General features: G+C 37.3%; 1 protein-coding gene across 13 annotated transcripts in view; it reads left to right on the top strand.

The window, feature by feature from the left end:
* The window catches only part of ERC1 (ELKS/RAB6-interacting/CAST family member 1), a 515,043-nt gene that overhangs the window by 467,036 nt on the left and 31,142 nt on the right, over positions 1–16,865 (top strand). For 9 of the 13 annotated variants that reach the window (XM_058744143.1, XM_058744141.1, XM_058744150.1 and 6 more), the window contains one exon: positions 2,789–2,977. In XM_058744143.1, coding sequence (XP_058600126.1) covers positions 2,789–2,977 — 189 coding nt within the window. Of the gene's footprint in view, positions 1–2,788; positions 2,978–16,865 lie in introns of those variants that run through there. The other 4 variants (XM_058744151.1, XM_058744153.1, XM_058744152.1 and 1 more) reach the window with 1 other exon arrangement.

Consider the following 16,865-nt stretch of genomic DNA (forward strand, 5'->3'; position numbering starts at 1 on the left):
TTTCATGCCAGTTTGCTTATTCAAACAGTAATTACCTAAAATATCAGCTTTTTCAGCCTTGCAGCCCAGATGTGATAACATCTAGAGTGCCCCCCCTACACACACACACACACACACACACACACACACACACACACACATACAGAATAAGTGGTAGTCCCAAAAGTGAATTCCCCCTCCCCTGCCAAATTTTTTTTATCAATGGAAGACAAGGCCAAGCTAAAAACAACAACAACCAAAAAGAAAGAAAGAAAGAAAGAAAGAAAGAAAGAAAGAAAGAAAGAAAGAAAGAAAGAAAGAAAGAAAGAAGAAAGAAAGAAAGAAAGAAAGAAAGAAAGAAAGAAAGAAAGAAAGAAAGAAAGAAAGAAAGAAAGAAAGAAAAAGAAAGAAAGAAAGAAAGAAAGAAAAAAGAAATAGGGCTACATTGTGTGGAGGCCTCAGGGTTGTGGTGTCTTATGGTTCTATTACCATGACTAGGCAGTTTAGTTATTGAAGTGCAAAGTGTGCATGCATTTAAGGGAATACTGCCTTTATATTGCTTTTAAAGATTATGCTTTGGAATTCTTTATAAAATTTTCTGCAGTGAGTATACATTTGTGGCCAGAAATAAAATATAATTCTTTTTGAGAGATTGGTGATGTTAGTGAAAAATTATCCACTTCCCCACTCTCTAAATCCTCTGCTTTATTCAAAGAGTCCCTTCTTTCTGTGATTGGCAGGGTCAATATGTCTATCATAGGTAGGAAATGCCAGCACAAACTGGTACCATGAGCCTGCTGATTAGGGGTTTCTTATAGAACCCAAGAGCTGTCCATACCAGCACCTAAGTGTTTAACCTTTATCCTTATAGAATTGTGTGTATGAGTTTAAAAAACAAAATAATGCTAAGTTGATTTACTTTCTCTGGTTTGTCTAGCCAGGCTTCAACTTCTATAATATGTAATACTAGATAGGCCTAACCTCTGAACTCTGATCTCTTTAGTAAGCTAAAGATTGTTTTAGTCACTATGCCCTGGCTCTTCCCTCTCTTTTTTTAAGTTTTTATTTATTTTGAGAGAGAGAGAGCACAAGTTAGGGAGTGGCAGAGAGAGAGGGAGAGAGAAAGAATCCACATTGTCCAGATGCAGAGCCCAATGCAGGGCTCAAACTCACGAGCCATGAGATCATGACCTGAGCTGAAGGTGGATGCTTAACCAATTAAGCCACCCAGGTGCCCCTGGCTCTTCCCTCTCAATTATTTCATGGAATTAATATTAGAAAACACAGGAAATGTGATGTATTTATAAAGCCACCATTAAAAACCATGTTTTTCCAGGAATAGGTAATGTTTGAATAGTACTCATAATGTTTATAACATTAAATGGATAAACAGTGTATCAAGCAAAATATGAAGTGTGATACTGTTAAAGTTGGTTTATATAAGTTTATTAGAAGACTTAGAAGAAAATCAGCCAACACTGCAAATGGTAATGCCTATAGCCTATTTTGTCACTTCTTTTATACTTTTTTCCCATATTTTTCAGAGTAAAATATGTATTAATTTCATAAAATATGTAAAACTTTATTCATTTAAAAAAAACTCTTAAAGAGAAATAAAGGAAAGCAGCAGGAGCAGGCCTCTCGGGAGGCCAGGGAGAAATCAGTGTCATTTTTGAAAGTAATGCCAGTCCTTGTTTCTGTAAAGAAGATTACTGAGCTCCTTTATTCATTAGGTGGGTTAGAGGTGTCCTGTACATGAAAAATGCCAGCCTAGTGACATGTAACAGGTGCAGACCTCTGCCTTTTAAGCCCTGGGAACATTTTGAGAATTGCCAGCATTTTGGTGGAGCTTCGCAACTCTCACAGCTGCTATGTATCAAGCAGGTGCTGCTCTAACATTTCCTTGTTCTGAGATGTGAGATCTGGCCCAACTCTTCCTAAACGCGCCAGGCTTTGACCAACTACCAAGTACCTGACCAGAGTATTGTCATGAGAGCTGTCAAATGAAATTCTGGGGTAGAAGTCATCTGTCATGTGCTTCCAAGTGGAATCAAGGGATAGTTATTCATCCAGAGTAAAGGGAATACCAAAAAAAAAAAAAAAAAAAGTGCAGGACTGTTTTTCAAGATAAACATCAAACCAGTGTTACAACTGAGAGAATTTCAGAGAGTCCTTGGCTGTGAGTCAGGTGTTTGGTGTTATAGAAGAATTTATCAATCACTGTTTAAAAAGAATATTGGATACCTCTGTGAAATGAATGAGGGGCGCTTAAGCCAGGATGAGGCAGACTTAGTAATGAGTTCACTCATCACATCTCATGGCCAAGAAAAACTTGCACCTTCTCCAGAGACAGAATTTTTCTTCCATTCCAGGAGGTGAAGGAACACATGAAGTATATGCTGTCCAGGCTTTCAGTGAGCAAATTTCGCTAGCATTTTTTTTTTTTTGTAACCTCTTATAAATAAACGGGAAGAGAAATCATGAGGTAACTGGAGTCTTTCTGTATCATGAATGTCATCATGGTAAAAACAAGTTAGTCCTGTGTTTAATCCCCTGCCTAAGTATGGAACTCTCAGTTTCATCTTGATAGACTAAGCCAGCATTCCCTACCTGTCTCCCAAAAGGGGGTTTAGATGTGACAGTGTAAATGTGCAACTGTGTGGAACTGTATCTTTTTATAATCCTGAAGATTTCAGTGGTGGTTAGAGCAGTTTGACTCTTTGGCCAGTTTTCTTTGACTTGGAAGACAAAGATATTTGAACTTCTTGTTTCAGATTGACCTTGACTTTCCTCAACTTTTTCACTTCAGATCATCCAGCCCCTCTTAGAACTTGACCAGAATAGAAGCAAATTAAAGTTGTATATTGGACACCTGACAGCCCTCTGCCATGACCGAGACCCCCTGATTCTTCGTGGACTCACTCCACCAGCTTCCTATAACTTGGACGATGACCAGGCAGCTTGGGAGAATGAGCTGCAGAAGATGACCCAGGAGCAGGTAAGTCTCTCACTTGAACTTTGACAAGACCCTGTTAAAATTCAGCTGCTATTTAGATTGATGCAGTAGGAGCTACCTTTGGAAACTCAGTGTCCAGATTCAGGATTCTTAGCAAAGGGTAGTTCTTCAACAGATAATAGGAATTACTATTTGCAAAAGTACCACTTTATTCTTCCCTCAGTGTGACTTGCTCAAGTATCAAAAAGGGCTGCTTAGCACTCTCAACAATAGCCAAATTATGGAAAGAGCCTAAATGTCCATCAACTGATGAATGGATAAAGAAATTGTGGTTTATATACACAATGGAGTACTACGTGGCAATGAGAAAGAATGAAATATGGCCCTTTGTAGCAACATGGATGGAACTGGAGAGTGTGATGCTAAGTGAAATAAGCCATACAGAGAAAGACAGATACCATATGGTTTCACTCTTATGTGGATCCTGAGAAACTTAACAGAAACCCATGGGGGAGGGGAAGGAAAAAAAAAAAAAAGAGGTTAGAGTGGGAGAGAGCCAAAGCATAAGAGACTCTTAAAAACTGAGAACAAACTGAGGGTTGATGGGAGGTGGGAGGGAGGGGAGGGTGGGTGGTGAGTATTGAAGAGGGCATCTTTTGGGATGAGCACTGGGTGTTGTATAGAAACCAATTTGACAATAAATTTCATATATTGGGGGGAAAAAAAGGGCTGCTTAGAAAGGAGAGGGTTAAGGACAGTCTGCTCATATGCCATGTGTTGTTTCATAGAAGCGATGACCACTGATAATTATGGGTACTGAAGGAAAATCTGAGTTAAGGATACTTGGATAAAGGATTCTTGACAAGTCAGTAGCATATATCTTACTCAGTTGTCTCTAGGGAACAGTGGGTTACAACACACTTAAGTTTTTAAGTAAAAAAACCATTCAATGAATTAATGTTGCTTTCCCATGCTACATTTTCTGCCTACTGTTGCCTGTAAAATACCCAGTGATTCTCTTTTATTCATATTGTGATTTTATTTTATTTTTTGTTCTTTTGTTTAATAGAGAAAGGCTATTCTGGACAGAAAAACTGTGAATAATAAAAGAAACATAAAAATGAATGAGGAGAGCTATAGAGAGCAGACATAGAAAGTGAAGGAAAGAAAAGTTGAATAAATACAGAGAAAGAGAACAGTTTTTAAAACATTGAGTCTAAGCTCCTTTTGTTCCTAGTTTATAGATGGGGTTGATGATATCCCTAACTAGGCTATAATCATACTAACCAAGAGACTTAACTGCACTGGTGGTGTAAATTTACTAAAATTCTGCAGAATTTTGAAGTGGTATGCTGTTGTCCAGCTAAATCCTTGCTATTTGTTAAGCACTATTTGTTCACTTACAATGTGTGAAGGAAAATTGTGTTAAATACAGATAACTTCCATGGTATAATGTTAAAGACAGCAGTATTAAACCACAGATCAAGAAATGCAGACTGGAGTTGTAGAGCCGTACTTACTTACCCCTGATATGGATATTGCCTCATAGAACGCATATTTAACAGCCTAATTAGTTATCTACCTCACTTATTTAATTAGTAAAAAGGTAAGGCCTGCCTCTCAAATGTAGCATGTTGCCATAGAAATTTTAATTTCTCTCTTCTTGAAAGAGAAAAATCCAAAGGACAGAATGAAATTGGATTCCGAGTAGCTCCTTTGGATATTAATAACCATGTAGTGAAGATGCAACTGAAAGCCCACTGGAAGCAGAACACATGGCTGGTTAGTTTTCAAAACTTTTACTTCAGGGGCACATAGGTGGCTCAGTCGGTTGAACGTCTGACTTCTGCTCAGGTCATGATCTCATGGTTCGGAAGTTCGAGCCTCACGTCAGGCTCTGTGCTGACAGCTCCGAGCCTGGATCCTGCTTCAAATTCTCTCTCTCTCTCTCTCTCTCTCTCTCTCTCTCTCTCTCTCTCTGTGCCCTTCTCCCACTCGTGCTCACTCGCGCTCTCTCTCTCTCAAATAAACATTAAAATTTTTTTATTTAAAAAACTTTTACCAAAATTTTACAGAAGAACAATGCTTCTTAAAGCACTGACCATAGTAATGTATCAAAGTTTAACCTGCATTAAATTATTTCTTTGTGTAACAGCTTGTCTTTGAAATGAAAAAAGTATTTTAGCTTAGTTCCATTTTTCAAATATGCTTGAATGGGCTTAACTCAGTCTCTCTAAGGGGAAAAAAAATATCTCCAGGATGAGACCAAAATCGAAAATTTCGAACTAAGAATTTTTCAAAAAGTTTTGAGTGAATGAAACCAGGAATTCACTAATAGACTTGCATTACACGTTATGTTACAATCAAGCTACTGTAAACATCAAAACAATTTTGCTCAATACATGAATTGTGTTAATATGTTTCTTCTTGATTGAGAATGTGCTTCAGTCACTGAAGTTATTGCTTGAAGTGTGTGAAGTTGTATCTTTAGCAGGCTTCCCTGGAAAACCTGGGAAACAGGGGACTTAGGTTATCTGTAAAAGAATACAGCAACCAACACCACCTTCTATTGGTGGAGAAACCAGTCAATTTTCTGCCTCACTACAAGTAAGAATTTAAGGGAACAATGCAGGCTATTGAGAAAGATGACCCTTAATACTACAAAATGATTTGTCTATGAAAGTATTATGATCAAGGATTGACTTTACTTTTTGAAGCCCTAGAAACATATGACATGAATCACTGCCAGATACACCCATTGGTTTATTTTATGTGTATGTATTCTGTTTACTTTTTTGTTTTGGGGATGTAGAGTCTTCTGCAACTGACATTTGTTATCCAAATCTGTGTGTCCAGTGTATTTCACTGTACCATGTTCCCCCAGTAACACCCTCATGAGGACAGGACAGGACAGGAATCTTGTCTATATCAAGAAAGATGCTTAGCATATAGTATCTGCTCAGTAAATATTTGTTGAATGAATAAGAGACAGAAGACAGTAGGGTAAATTCTGTACTCCTTATCACATCCTACAAGACTTTCTTTCATTTGGCTTATTTATTAAATACACATCCCTTCTCATCCTAGCCATGAAGCATACCCAGCCACTTCGTTTTAAACTATTTACAGTTTCTATACTTCTGTCCTTTTGCTCATATTGATCCTTGTGCCTAATGTGCCCTTCCCTACTTTGTCTCCCTGGACAGTACCTAAATAGGAATCTGAGTTTTTTGTTTTTTGGGTTTTTTTTTAATGTTTATTCATTTTTTAGAGAGTGTGAGCAGAAGAGGGATAGAGAGGGGGCAGGGAAGACAGAGGATCTGAAGCTGGCTCGGCACTGACAGTAGAGATCCCCTTGCAGGGCTTGAACTCATGAACCGTGAGATCATGACCTGAGCCGAAGTCAGACATTTAACCAACTGAGCCACCCAGGCATCCCAGGAATCTGTGTTTTCAAGCTCAGCTAGGACATCATTTCTTCTATGCATCCTTTCCTGAAACCCCAGGCAGAATGTGCTGCTCCCTCTTTAGGGTTTTTGTAGTACCTGTAACACTTACACTTACTTGTTTTCATATCTGTCTTCCCATTCTAAGCTTTTTGTCTGTTGAAGACATGAGCTATATAATTTTCATCTTAAAATTAGCACCACATCAACAAGTACCACTTGCTCAGTAACTTAAACGAGTGAGTGAATTCTAGTGAGTTCTGCGTAGTTTACTAGTTTGTATTTCATATTTGAGATTCTTATTTCTCCAACTACAAAAGATCCTTCACTGCCAGAACCATGTCTTATATTTCTAAAGTGCCTAGCAGAATACTACGTGTATAGAGAATGTTTACTATATACTTAGCTGATTATTTATTTGGCAATCCAAGACAGTTTTCTCAGTGCCATTCAGTAGCTTTGGATAATCTATTGATGTCAGGAACCCTTCAGACTCATCCTGAGTCATAATCCTATAATCTACAACCTCCTGGCCTATAGAAATATAATCTTATTTATAAGATTTATTTATAAGAGTTCCTGGAATTTCTTTTTTTTTTTTTTTACTCACTGGTTTTGGTTTATGTATCCTGAAGCTCTGTTATTGAGTGCATATACATTAACGATTATTATATCTTCTTGATGAATTGATTCTTTTATCATTGTATGTCTTTCTTGAAATCTGATGGTATTCCATGTGCTTTGCCTGATATTAACATAACCATTCTAGCTTTTTTTAGGTTAGTGCGTGCATGGTATATCTTTTACCATATATTTGCTTTTAAGCTATCTATGTCTTTATATGTGAAATGAGTTTCTTGTCACAGATATATACTGTCTAGTATATATCCCACCAACCCAGAGGGCACAGGTCTAGGGGGAAGGGCTGTCTCTTCCTCCTTGGTTCCAGAGGGCAAGGCTACCTCCTAGGTTTCAATAGGCTAGGCTATCACCCAGGGCCAGAGGGGTGGAGTTGCCACCCCAGTGGGCCTGGAGGACAGAGCATCCAGCCAGAGAGGATTATTCTCAAGCCTTAAAATCTAGTGGAATTTGCCCTGTGAGGTTTTGAATTTGCTTGGGACCCATGATCCCTTCTGGAATAGGATTGGCTAGCCTATGCCTGTCCCACCATTGTATTTTAGAAGCAGATAATTTGGTTTCAACAGGTTCACATCTACAGAGGAATTTTTGCCTCAAGGTGAATCATATCTTGAGTCTTTTCCACATTTGATTTAGATAATATTTAGATGAGATTTGCAGTTTAGAGTTGAGGCTGAACTGAGTTAAGACTTTTGGGCTGTTGGGGGATGCCCAGCTGGCTCAGTCAGAGGAGTGTGCAACTCTTGATCTTGGGGTTATAGATTTGAGCTCCAGGTTGGGTATAGAGATTACTTAAAAATAAAATCTTAAAAAAAAAAAAAAAGGACTTTTGGGCTATTGGGATGGGGGTAAATGTGTTTTGCATGTGAGAAACACATGGAGGTGGGGTATTATGGGCTGAATTATGTCCCCTCAAATTTTTATATTGAACCCAAACTCCAAGAATGTGACTGTATTTGGAGACAGAGCCTTCAATGAAGTAATTAAGTTGAAATTAGACTGAGAGTGCGGGCCCTAATCCAATCTGACTGGTTCCATATAAGAAGAAGAAATTAGAACATATGGAGAAACACTAGGGGTATGTGATCACAGAGGAAAAAAAAAACACGTGAAGACACAGAAAGAAGGCAGTCCTCTGCAAGCCAAGGAGAGAGGCCTCAGAAGAAACCAACCCAACCAACACCTTGATCTTGGACTTCTAACTTCGAGACCAGTGAGAAAATACATTTCTGTTATTAAACCACCCAGTCTGGTATTTTGTTATGGCAGCCTTGCATATTAATATGCCTTCTTTTTGAAAGCTATTCTTGTCTGGATATGGAATTCTAGGTTGACTCTTCTGTTTTTTAATACTTTAAAGATGCTGTTACATTTTTTTCTGGCTTACATAAGTTTCATATGAAAAGTCTTTTATATTCATATATATACTTTTTCTTTGTCATGTTTCTTTTTTTCTCTGACTGCTTTCAAGATTTTCTTTTTATCTTTTGTTTTCAACCATTTGAAACTAATGTGCCTACTTGTGTTTTTCTTTGTATTTCCTGTTTGGACTAAAATCCTGTTTTGGATCTCTGAGTCTCTTGGACTTGCATTTTGTTGTCTTTCATTAATTTTAGAAAATTCTTGGCCATTTTCTCTTTATATATGTCTTTGCCTCTTTGTCTCTTTTCCTTCTCTGACTACTGTTGTATATTTGTTAGGTCATTTGATCATGTCCCACATTTCTTGGATATCTGTTTTGTTTTGTCTTTCATGTTATATTTAGAGATTCCTACTATCAACTTTGGTGATTTCTGTTGATCTGTCTTCAAGTTCACTTGCGTTTTTTGTGTGTCTCATAATTTTTTTATTAAATGGCAAATGCTATATGTAAAAGAACAGTTGAAACTGGAGTCAACAATATTTATGTCTGGAAATAGGCATTCCTCTTCCATCAGGCCATTAGTGTTGGGAACTGAGTCAAGTAAGTCAGTAATTGAGCTGGGTTTGAGTTTTGTTTTAGCAGTAGTTACTTCATTGCACACAGGCTTTAAATTTTCCAGCAAATTGTCACTATCATATATTTAATATAAGTTCTAGAATATTGACTTTTTTTTGTTTTCCTACTTTGTTCTCAGCTTTCAGTACGTTCCTCATGCCTGTGTCATGGAGGGCTCTTTCTTTATCCTCTTGCCCTTCTCCAAGTAGCAGACTGCTCTTGTTACCCATTCCATTGTTCATGGTTGGGTCAGGGGAGGTTTCTTCATTTTTCTGCTCCAAATTCAGTCATAGGCAGCCTCCGTTTCAGTGTTCCTGCCCCACCCCAGTGACAGACAATTCTCCCCACTCTCAAGGTCTAGACTGCAGGCAGATTTCCTTCTCTTCTCCAGAAGCAGCAGACTTCTGCTTTGAATCAGTTCAGAATTTGGGGGCATAGTGGACTCCCTATCTCTTCTCTGGTGATAGATTCCTTTGCCTAGTGTCAATGCAAGATAGGATAGATTTTTTACTATTGCAGTGGCAGCCAGTCTTTAGGAACAGGGTTCCTGCCCTGCCCCCAGCACACACTGCTTTTCTTGTCAAAGCAGAATGAGGCCCTAGGCACTGAAAGGTTTCTTGCCTCCCCTAGCACACTACTCTTGCTTTATATCCAAGAAGAGTCCAGGGTGCAAGTGGGTCTTGTGTACCTGTCCTCTCATGGCAGGCATTGCAACTTGTGCTCAGACAGCATCTAAAGTATGGATAGATTTCTGTAGTGCTACTGCTCTACCCTCAAACCTTGCCAGACCCCACTTCCTGTACCATGGAGGTAGGGCTATCTTGGGATTCCCACTCTGTCCCTAATCTTTCTAACTAACACACTGTAACAGCCAATAGAATTAGGAAGTAAAGTCTTAACATTGTACAGAATTCTCTAACGGTCCATTTAGGAAATACGAGGATTGATGTCATTTTTACTCCTCGTGCTATGTTCACAGAACTGGCATGGACTTACTCCAATAAAAACATCCCTTTTTTGAAAGGTGGAAGTTTATGTATACCCATAGAACTATTAAATTTTTTCTCAACCTATCAATAGGTTGGTAGCTTAATGATAATTATAGAATAGCTAGATGGAAGAATGTGATATATTCTTTCTAGGCTCTACCTTGAAATTGTTCATAGCAGTGACTTTTAATTTCTGAGGTTTTGTAGGTCTGCCCCCAAATTTTATACTCTTTGGAGTTGTCTTTGTGTGTGATATATTAGTTTTGATTGGATTGAACTTGACATGGATGACAGACAAGCATGTATACATTAGTGTCATGTGCTACAGGTGTCAGCTTCATGGGAGATGATAAATGGTAGATGATAGTTATTACTGTTTACATGCTCATTATTTTTGGTTAATATTTTACTAAGACTGCCTGTTGAGTTCCACATCAACCTTGGAATTTTGCCTTGTTCTAGAATCTTGAGCATGAAAAAGTCTGACCCTAAATCTTTAGCTATACCTGTGCTTTCTTAATTTCAAGCTTCCTATCATTGTGTATCCATGTTGTGATCTAAGAGAGCAGTCTTAAGTATAGATATTTTAGGAATCACAAAAATGGTTTGCAGAAGATTGAGAAAACCTATAGTTGCCATTTTTTATGTAATATATATTTAATTGCAGTTTTGGTCCACATGTTCTTCTTTGTGGTTATACCAAATTATTTTTAATGAAACATTTCAAGCTTTCAGAAAAAACATAGAGATTAATATAACATCAGCTTTATACTCAGAATTAACAAACACTACTTTGTTATGTCTGTTTTAGGTTTTTTAAATTTTTATTTGTTTTTGTTTCAGGTTTTTATTTAAATTCTAGTTAGTTAACATGTAGTATAATACTGGTTTCAAGTGTAGAATTTAGAGATTCATCCCTTATGTATAATACGCAGTGCTCATCACAACAGGTGCCCTCCTTAATACCCATCACCTATTTAGCCCATTTCCCCCTCCCTCCATCAACCCTCAGTTTGTTCTCTATAGTTAAGAGTCTCCCTCTTATGGTTTACCTCCTTTTTTCCCCCCTACGTTCATTTGTTTTGTTTCTTAAATTCCACATATGAGTATAATTATATGGCATGTGTCTTTCTCTGACTGACTTATTTCACTTAGCATAATATGCTCTTGCTCCATTCACGTTGTTGCAAATGGCAAGATTTCATTCTTGTTGATGGCTGAGTAATACTCCATTGTATATATATATACCACATCATCTTTATCCATTCATCAGTTGGTGGACATATGGCCTCTTTCCATAGTTTGGATATTGTTGGCAATGCTGCTATAAATATCAGTGTGCATGTATCCCTTTGAATCTGTATTTTTGTATCCTTTGGGTAAATACCTAGTAGCACCATTGCTAAATTGTAGGGTAGTCCTATTTTTAATTTTTTGAGGAATCTCCATACTGTTTTCCAGAGTGGCTTTACCGGTTTGCATTCCCACCAACATGTAAGAGGGTTCTTCAGGGCTTTTAAATTTTTTTTGAAATATTTACTTATTTATTTTGAGAAAGAGGAAGAGAGAGCGAGCATGGGGGAGGGGCAGAGAGAGAGGGAAAGAGAGAATCTCAAGCAGGCTCCATACTGTCAGCACAGAGCCTGATGTGGGGCTCGATCTCATGAAATGTAAGGTCATGACCTGAGCTAAAATCAAGAGTCTGACACTTAACCAACTGAGCCACCCAGGCACCCCTTCAGAGCTTTTTTTAATGCTAAATATAGTTAAAGTCTTCTTCATACCCCTTCTCAGTTGCATTTTTCCTGTTTCATCTGTAGTGGCAACTGCTATCCAAAATTGGTATGCATTTTTGCAGTCTACTTTTTTACCTTTTTAATAATGTACATATTTGTTTCCATAAACAATATGCAATATGATTTAGTATGATACAAATTTGAAATAAGTGGCATCATACTACTTAGACCATCTTTCTGTTCTTTATTGTTTACTATTCCCAGGCTCTCTAGTCACTTAGTATTGGAAAAAGAGACATTGTTGAAATTTTTTCAAATAAATATACATTTTTTACCATTTTACATATGGTTCTGGAGCCCTAAAGAAGCTGTCTTTGAAAAACTAGATTGAGATAGTGTCAAAGTAGAATGCTATTATGGTACAAAGTTTGAAAAACTAGATTGAGATAGTGTCAAAGTAGAATGCTATTATGGTACAAAGTGCCCAGCATTAAGAAAAAGTTTTATTAAGTTCACTTTTAGATTTGAACATCTTCTCTGTTTATTTTAGTCCCATATTTGACCACTGTCTGTTATCTTCCAGTATCGCAGCTCACAATGGAAATTACAGGTCTGTATTTCCCACACTACACTTCTATCTTCTTCTCCTACATAAGGTGCCTTTGTTCCTTTTGTTTTTTTTTAATTTTTTTAATGTTTCTTTCTTTTTGAGAGAGAGAGCGACAGAGTATGAGCAGGGGAGGAGCAGAGAGATAGGGAGACACAGAATTTGAGGCAGGCTCCAGGCTCTGAGCTGTCAGTATGGAGCCCAACACGGCCCTTGAACTCATGACAAGATCATGACCTTAGCTGAAGTCGAACACTTATCCAACTGAGCCACCCAGGCACCCCAGGTGCCTTCATTTCTTTGCCAAGTCCTCTTGCCAGCTCTTAGGCAGGAAATCTTGTTAGTGTCTCCATAAATCCAGCACTGAATTGATACTAGCTAACATATAACTAACATCTACTCAAGGAGTTGGATTATTGGTTCTTGGGGCAAGTATTATAGAACTGTTGGGAAAATTGTGGAAACTTTTCAACTAAAACTTTTCTGTATATGCAGACAATTTGAGACTTTAAGTTTTCAGACTTACTTTCAATAGAGCTTGAGAATTTGGGTCTTGGTGTATTTGGGAGGGATAACAATGAGTTTAACATAAGTATTATATATGTTTTTTAAAGGTTATATTGCTACATAACAGTTCCTTGTTTTCAGAAAGATGTAACAAGGTGGGACACTCCAGATATTTGTAGGTACAGATATCTGAAAGACCACACTCCTATGTATAACATAGCTGCAAGTGATTATGTTCAACTTCACAGTGAGGTCACGAAGCATTTATAAGTCTCCTATGACTCTCTTATTCATACACTTCTGTTTTGTATAACATAATTTCCCTGCAACAATGAACAGCTTTTCAACTTGTCACCAGCACAATGGCTCATATAAAGTGAATGTGGTAACCAGGTTGGAGCATAATATTGTTCATGGGTCAAAGTATCCTGGTTTGAAGAAATTGTGTGTATTGTGATTTTATGCACACTGGCCAGAATCAATATAATCATCAAAAACTAAATTGATTCATTTGGGAATACGTATAGTTAATTATATACACTTTCAGTATTTTGGTTTGCAAGTGAAGGGATACATGGAAATTATATTTTGAAGACTTGGGTCCTATTCCTTTGGGTTTTTATCTCTACACTTTACCAGGCATACATTGTTCAAATAGTGAAATTAAGGCTATTTCGTCTCTAGCTGTGATCTTGTCAAGTTCCAACAACCAAGTAAATTTGGTACAGGTCACATTTGAGATAGTTTATGGCCAGAGAAGCCTTGTTTTTAAATATCTTGGGTACACAAAAGAACATCCACTATTTTATCTTCCAGGTAATTTTTTTTCTAACTCGCATTATGCATTTTTACTTCTTATCATATAAAATTAGAAGTTATATTCACAATATTGTATTCATTCAGCATTGAGGTTAAAGGGAAGCATGTTCCAAAAGGATGGAATGAATAACCAGAAACTCAGTTGTACACCTTACTGTACTCCAAATTGAGTGAATACTTCTGGAGCAGCGCTTCTCTGAAATGATAGAGGATATCAGAATCTCCCAAAGAACTGTCCTCTACTCTACATTCCCATCTTCGTGATTCTAATAATCAAAGGGAAATGAGGTTAGAGAAAAATAAGGTGAATCCAGGAGTGAACTCTCAGGCACTGTCAGGAGAGAAAATTGATTACTTATGCAGTTTGTAGTATCCTGAAAGATTAAAACATACCAGGAGCCCCCATGGGTGCTCATACAGAATCAAATTACAAGCAACATCTTTACCGTCTTTCCAGTATATACTACTATGAGTTTCATCGTCTTTTTTTCTTTAACATCTCAACAATATCATAACACCAGAGTTCATTTCAACAGAAATTATTTTAAGGAGACCCTAAATATTGCTGCCCAAGTACTCAGGTATTCAGGACTCCTTGGAGCCATGACAGAGTCTAAGGCTATGTGTGGCATAGAACAGCATAAATCCAGAACATCTTATACCAGAAAGTGTTCCAAGAGCGGTGGTATATTTCAGAAGGACATGGGGCTCTCAATGGCAAAATGTTGAAGAATTTGAGCAGCAAAATAAATATTGATAGTAGCAGATTATAACCCATTGAATAAAATAGAAATCTGTGAATCTATACTGGTATGAAGAAATGAATGAATAAACAAATGGGGGAGAAAGGAGAAAGCTGTATCCTATAGTAGAATGTGAGCTAGTAAAGGTGGAAGGAATGATGTAATTGGAGAATCACTATTTAGCAACCATCATAGTAGTAACTGCTTTGGGCAAGAATCATCAATAAATGTGAAAAACAGTAGGTAGAAGTTTGTATTTACATAGTCTGAAAGTATCTCTTCACAAAAAAACTATTCCACTTAATTAGCACAAAATTCTTTTAGTTAATTTGCATTGGAAAAACCCAATAGATACCATTTAAACCAAGTGACTAAAGTTTAACATCACCCTTAGTGGTACAAATCAACATTACATGCTTTCTGATTATATGCACTGAGAAGAACACAGGTGTTTTTCTGCTACACAGTATGTAATCTAAATTTAACAATTAGGAAACATATAAAGTTACATAGAGATACAGTAAATGAATGATAGAGGCAAAGATAGCAAAATGTTAGCAGTTAAGTAATCTGGATAAAGGGTTGGAGAGTTCTTTGTATTCTTGCAACTTTTCTGTAAGTTTGAAATTATTTCAAAGTAAAAAAGTTTTAAAAATTTAAGTCAGTAAATATGGGGTTCAGATTTTCATCATCTTGTGAAAATGGAGGTGCTTTAGAGTATTGAAAATATTAAGAAGTGTATTAGTCTAGACAACTCCAAAATATTACCCATAGGCAGCAACAAGATGATGCAACCCTTTACAGAAGGAATTTGGGTTGGGGGCAGGGGGTGTGGCACCTGGCTGGCTCAATGGGAAGAGCATGCAACTCTTGATCTTGGGGTTGTGAGTTCAAGCCCCATGTTGGGTGTAGAGATCACTTAAATAAATAAAATTGGGGGGGAAAAAGAATGAACGTTTTATATATAGACTAATTGTGTAACCCCACAACCAGTTGGTAGACATTATAAGGCAGCTTTTAGTTTAACAGAAAGAAAAACTTCTGTATCTGTCAGCCAAAAAAAAAAATAAATAAACAGCCATATAGGAAATTAGTTCTTTCTTGGAGAAGCTGCTCACTTGTGTTGTAGAAAGAATTCAGCATTGGGGCACCTGGGTGGCTCAGTTGGTTAAGTTTCCATCTTCAGCTCAGGTCATGATCTCACGGTTCGTAAGTTCGAGCCCCACGTTGGGCTCTGTGCTGACAGCTCGGAGCCTGGAGCCTGCTTTGGATTCTGTGTCTCCCTCTCTCTCTGCCCCTCCCCTGCTCATGCTCTGTCTCTCTCTGCCTCAAAAATAAATAAGACTTTAAAAGAAATGTTTTATAGAAAGGAAGGAAGGAAGGAAGGAAGGAAGGAAGGAAGGAAGGAAGGAAGGAAGGAAGGAAGGAAGGAAGGAAAAAAAGAAAGAAAAGAAAGAAGGAAGGAAGGAAGGAAGGAAGGAAGGAAGGAAGGAAGGAAGGAAGGAAGGAAGGAAGAAAGAAAGAAAGAAAGAAAGAAAGAAAGAAAGAAAGAAGAAAGAAAGAAAGAAAGAAAGAATGAATGAATTCAGCATTTGGAGATTATTTGAGTCAGATTATTTCCAAGATGTTTCCCCCCTGCCCCCAATCCTGGTTGTCTGTCATTCTAGTGTAAAGGGAATGTAAACAGCCCTAGCCCCCAAAATTTTAAGACTGTATTTGGATATGACATTGTAACTCAAACTCAAAAAATAAATTAGGTAAAAGATTTGAAAAGCAGAAGGTAGGAATAGTTTAAAAATAAACAATTGTTTCAAAAGGGCAGCTTACATAGAGAAATTACAAGTACAGAACTTAATGATAGGGTAAAGGCTTTTGTCTAAATGGCGAGGGCCCAGGTTTCTCCTTTTTTCTATTCATCTAAGGGCAGAATGAGAGAGTATATTAAATTACAAAAAGATATGTTTCAGTTAAACATAGGGAAAAATCTGTGGACATGGAATAAATTTCAAAGGGATGTGGTAGAATTTCCTTTCAGAGAGATTTAAAAACTAAAGTTGAGTCCCAGACACTTAGTGCCCCCCTCCCTAACCCCATCACACTTATCATATTGTGCCCATTTGATATAGATCATCTCATGCTGTCAGTAAATATATATGACCTGTATGTTGAATGCAAATATTTTTGAAAGTAAACCTTTCATTTGTAAAACTTTAGTAGCCCTGGAATTTTTGGTAAAGCCAGTGTTTTTGGTTCCAAAATTGGGCCTTTGTAAACAAGGATTAGCAATGGGTAGTTGTTTTTAAGCCTTAATAAAGAAATGTTTTTTAATTTCAGATGTTCGCCAAATGGCCCATCAGTAGCTAAAATTACCCCCAATTTGGCAGACATAGGGAACATAAAACACTAAACATAAGAGAAAAATGAAAAAAAATTGGACTTTATCAAAACTTTAAACTTGTGCTCATC

The sequence above is a fragment of the Neofelis nebulosa genome, chromosome 8 (genome assembly GCF_028018385.1).
Source record: "Neofelis nebulosa isolate mNeoNeb1 chromosome 8, mNeoNeb1.pri, whole genome shotgun sequence".
In the NCBI taxonomy this organism is placed as follows: Eukaryota; Metazoa; Chordata; class Mammalia; order Carnivora; family Felidae; genus Neofelis; species Neofelis nebulosa.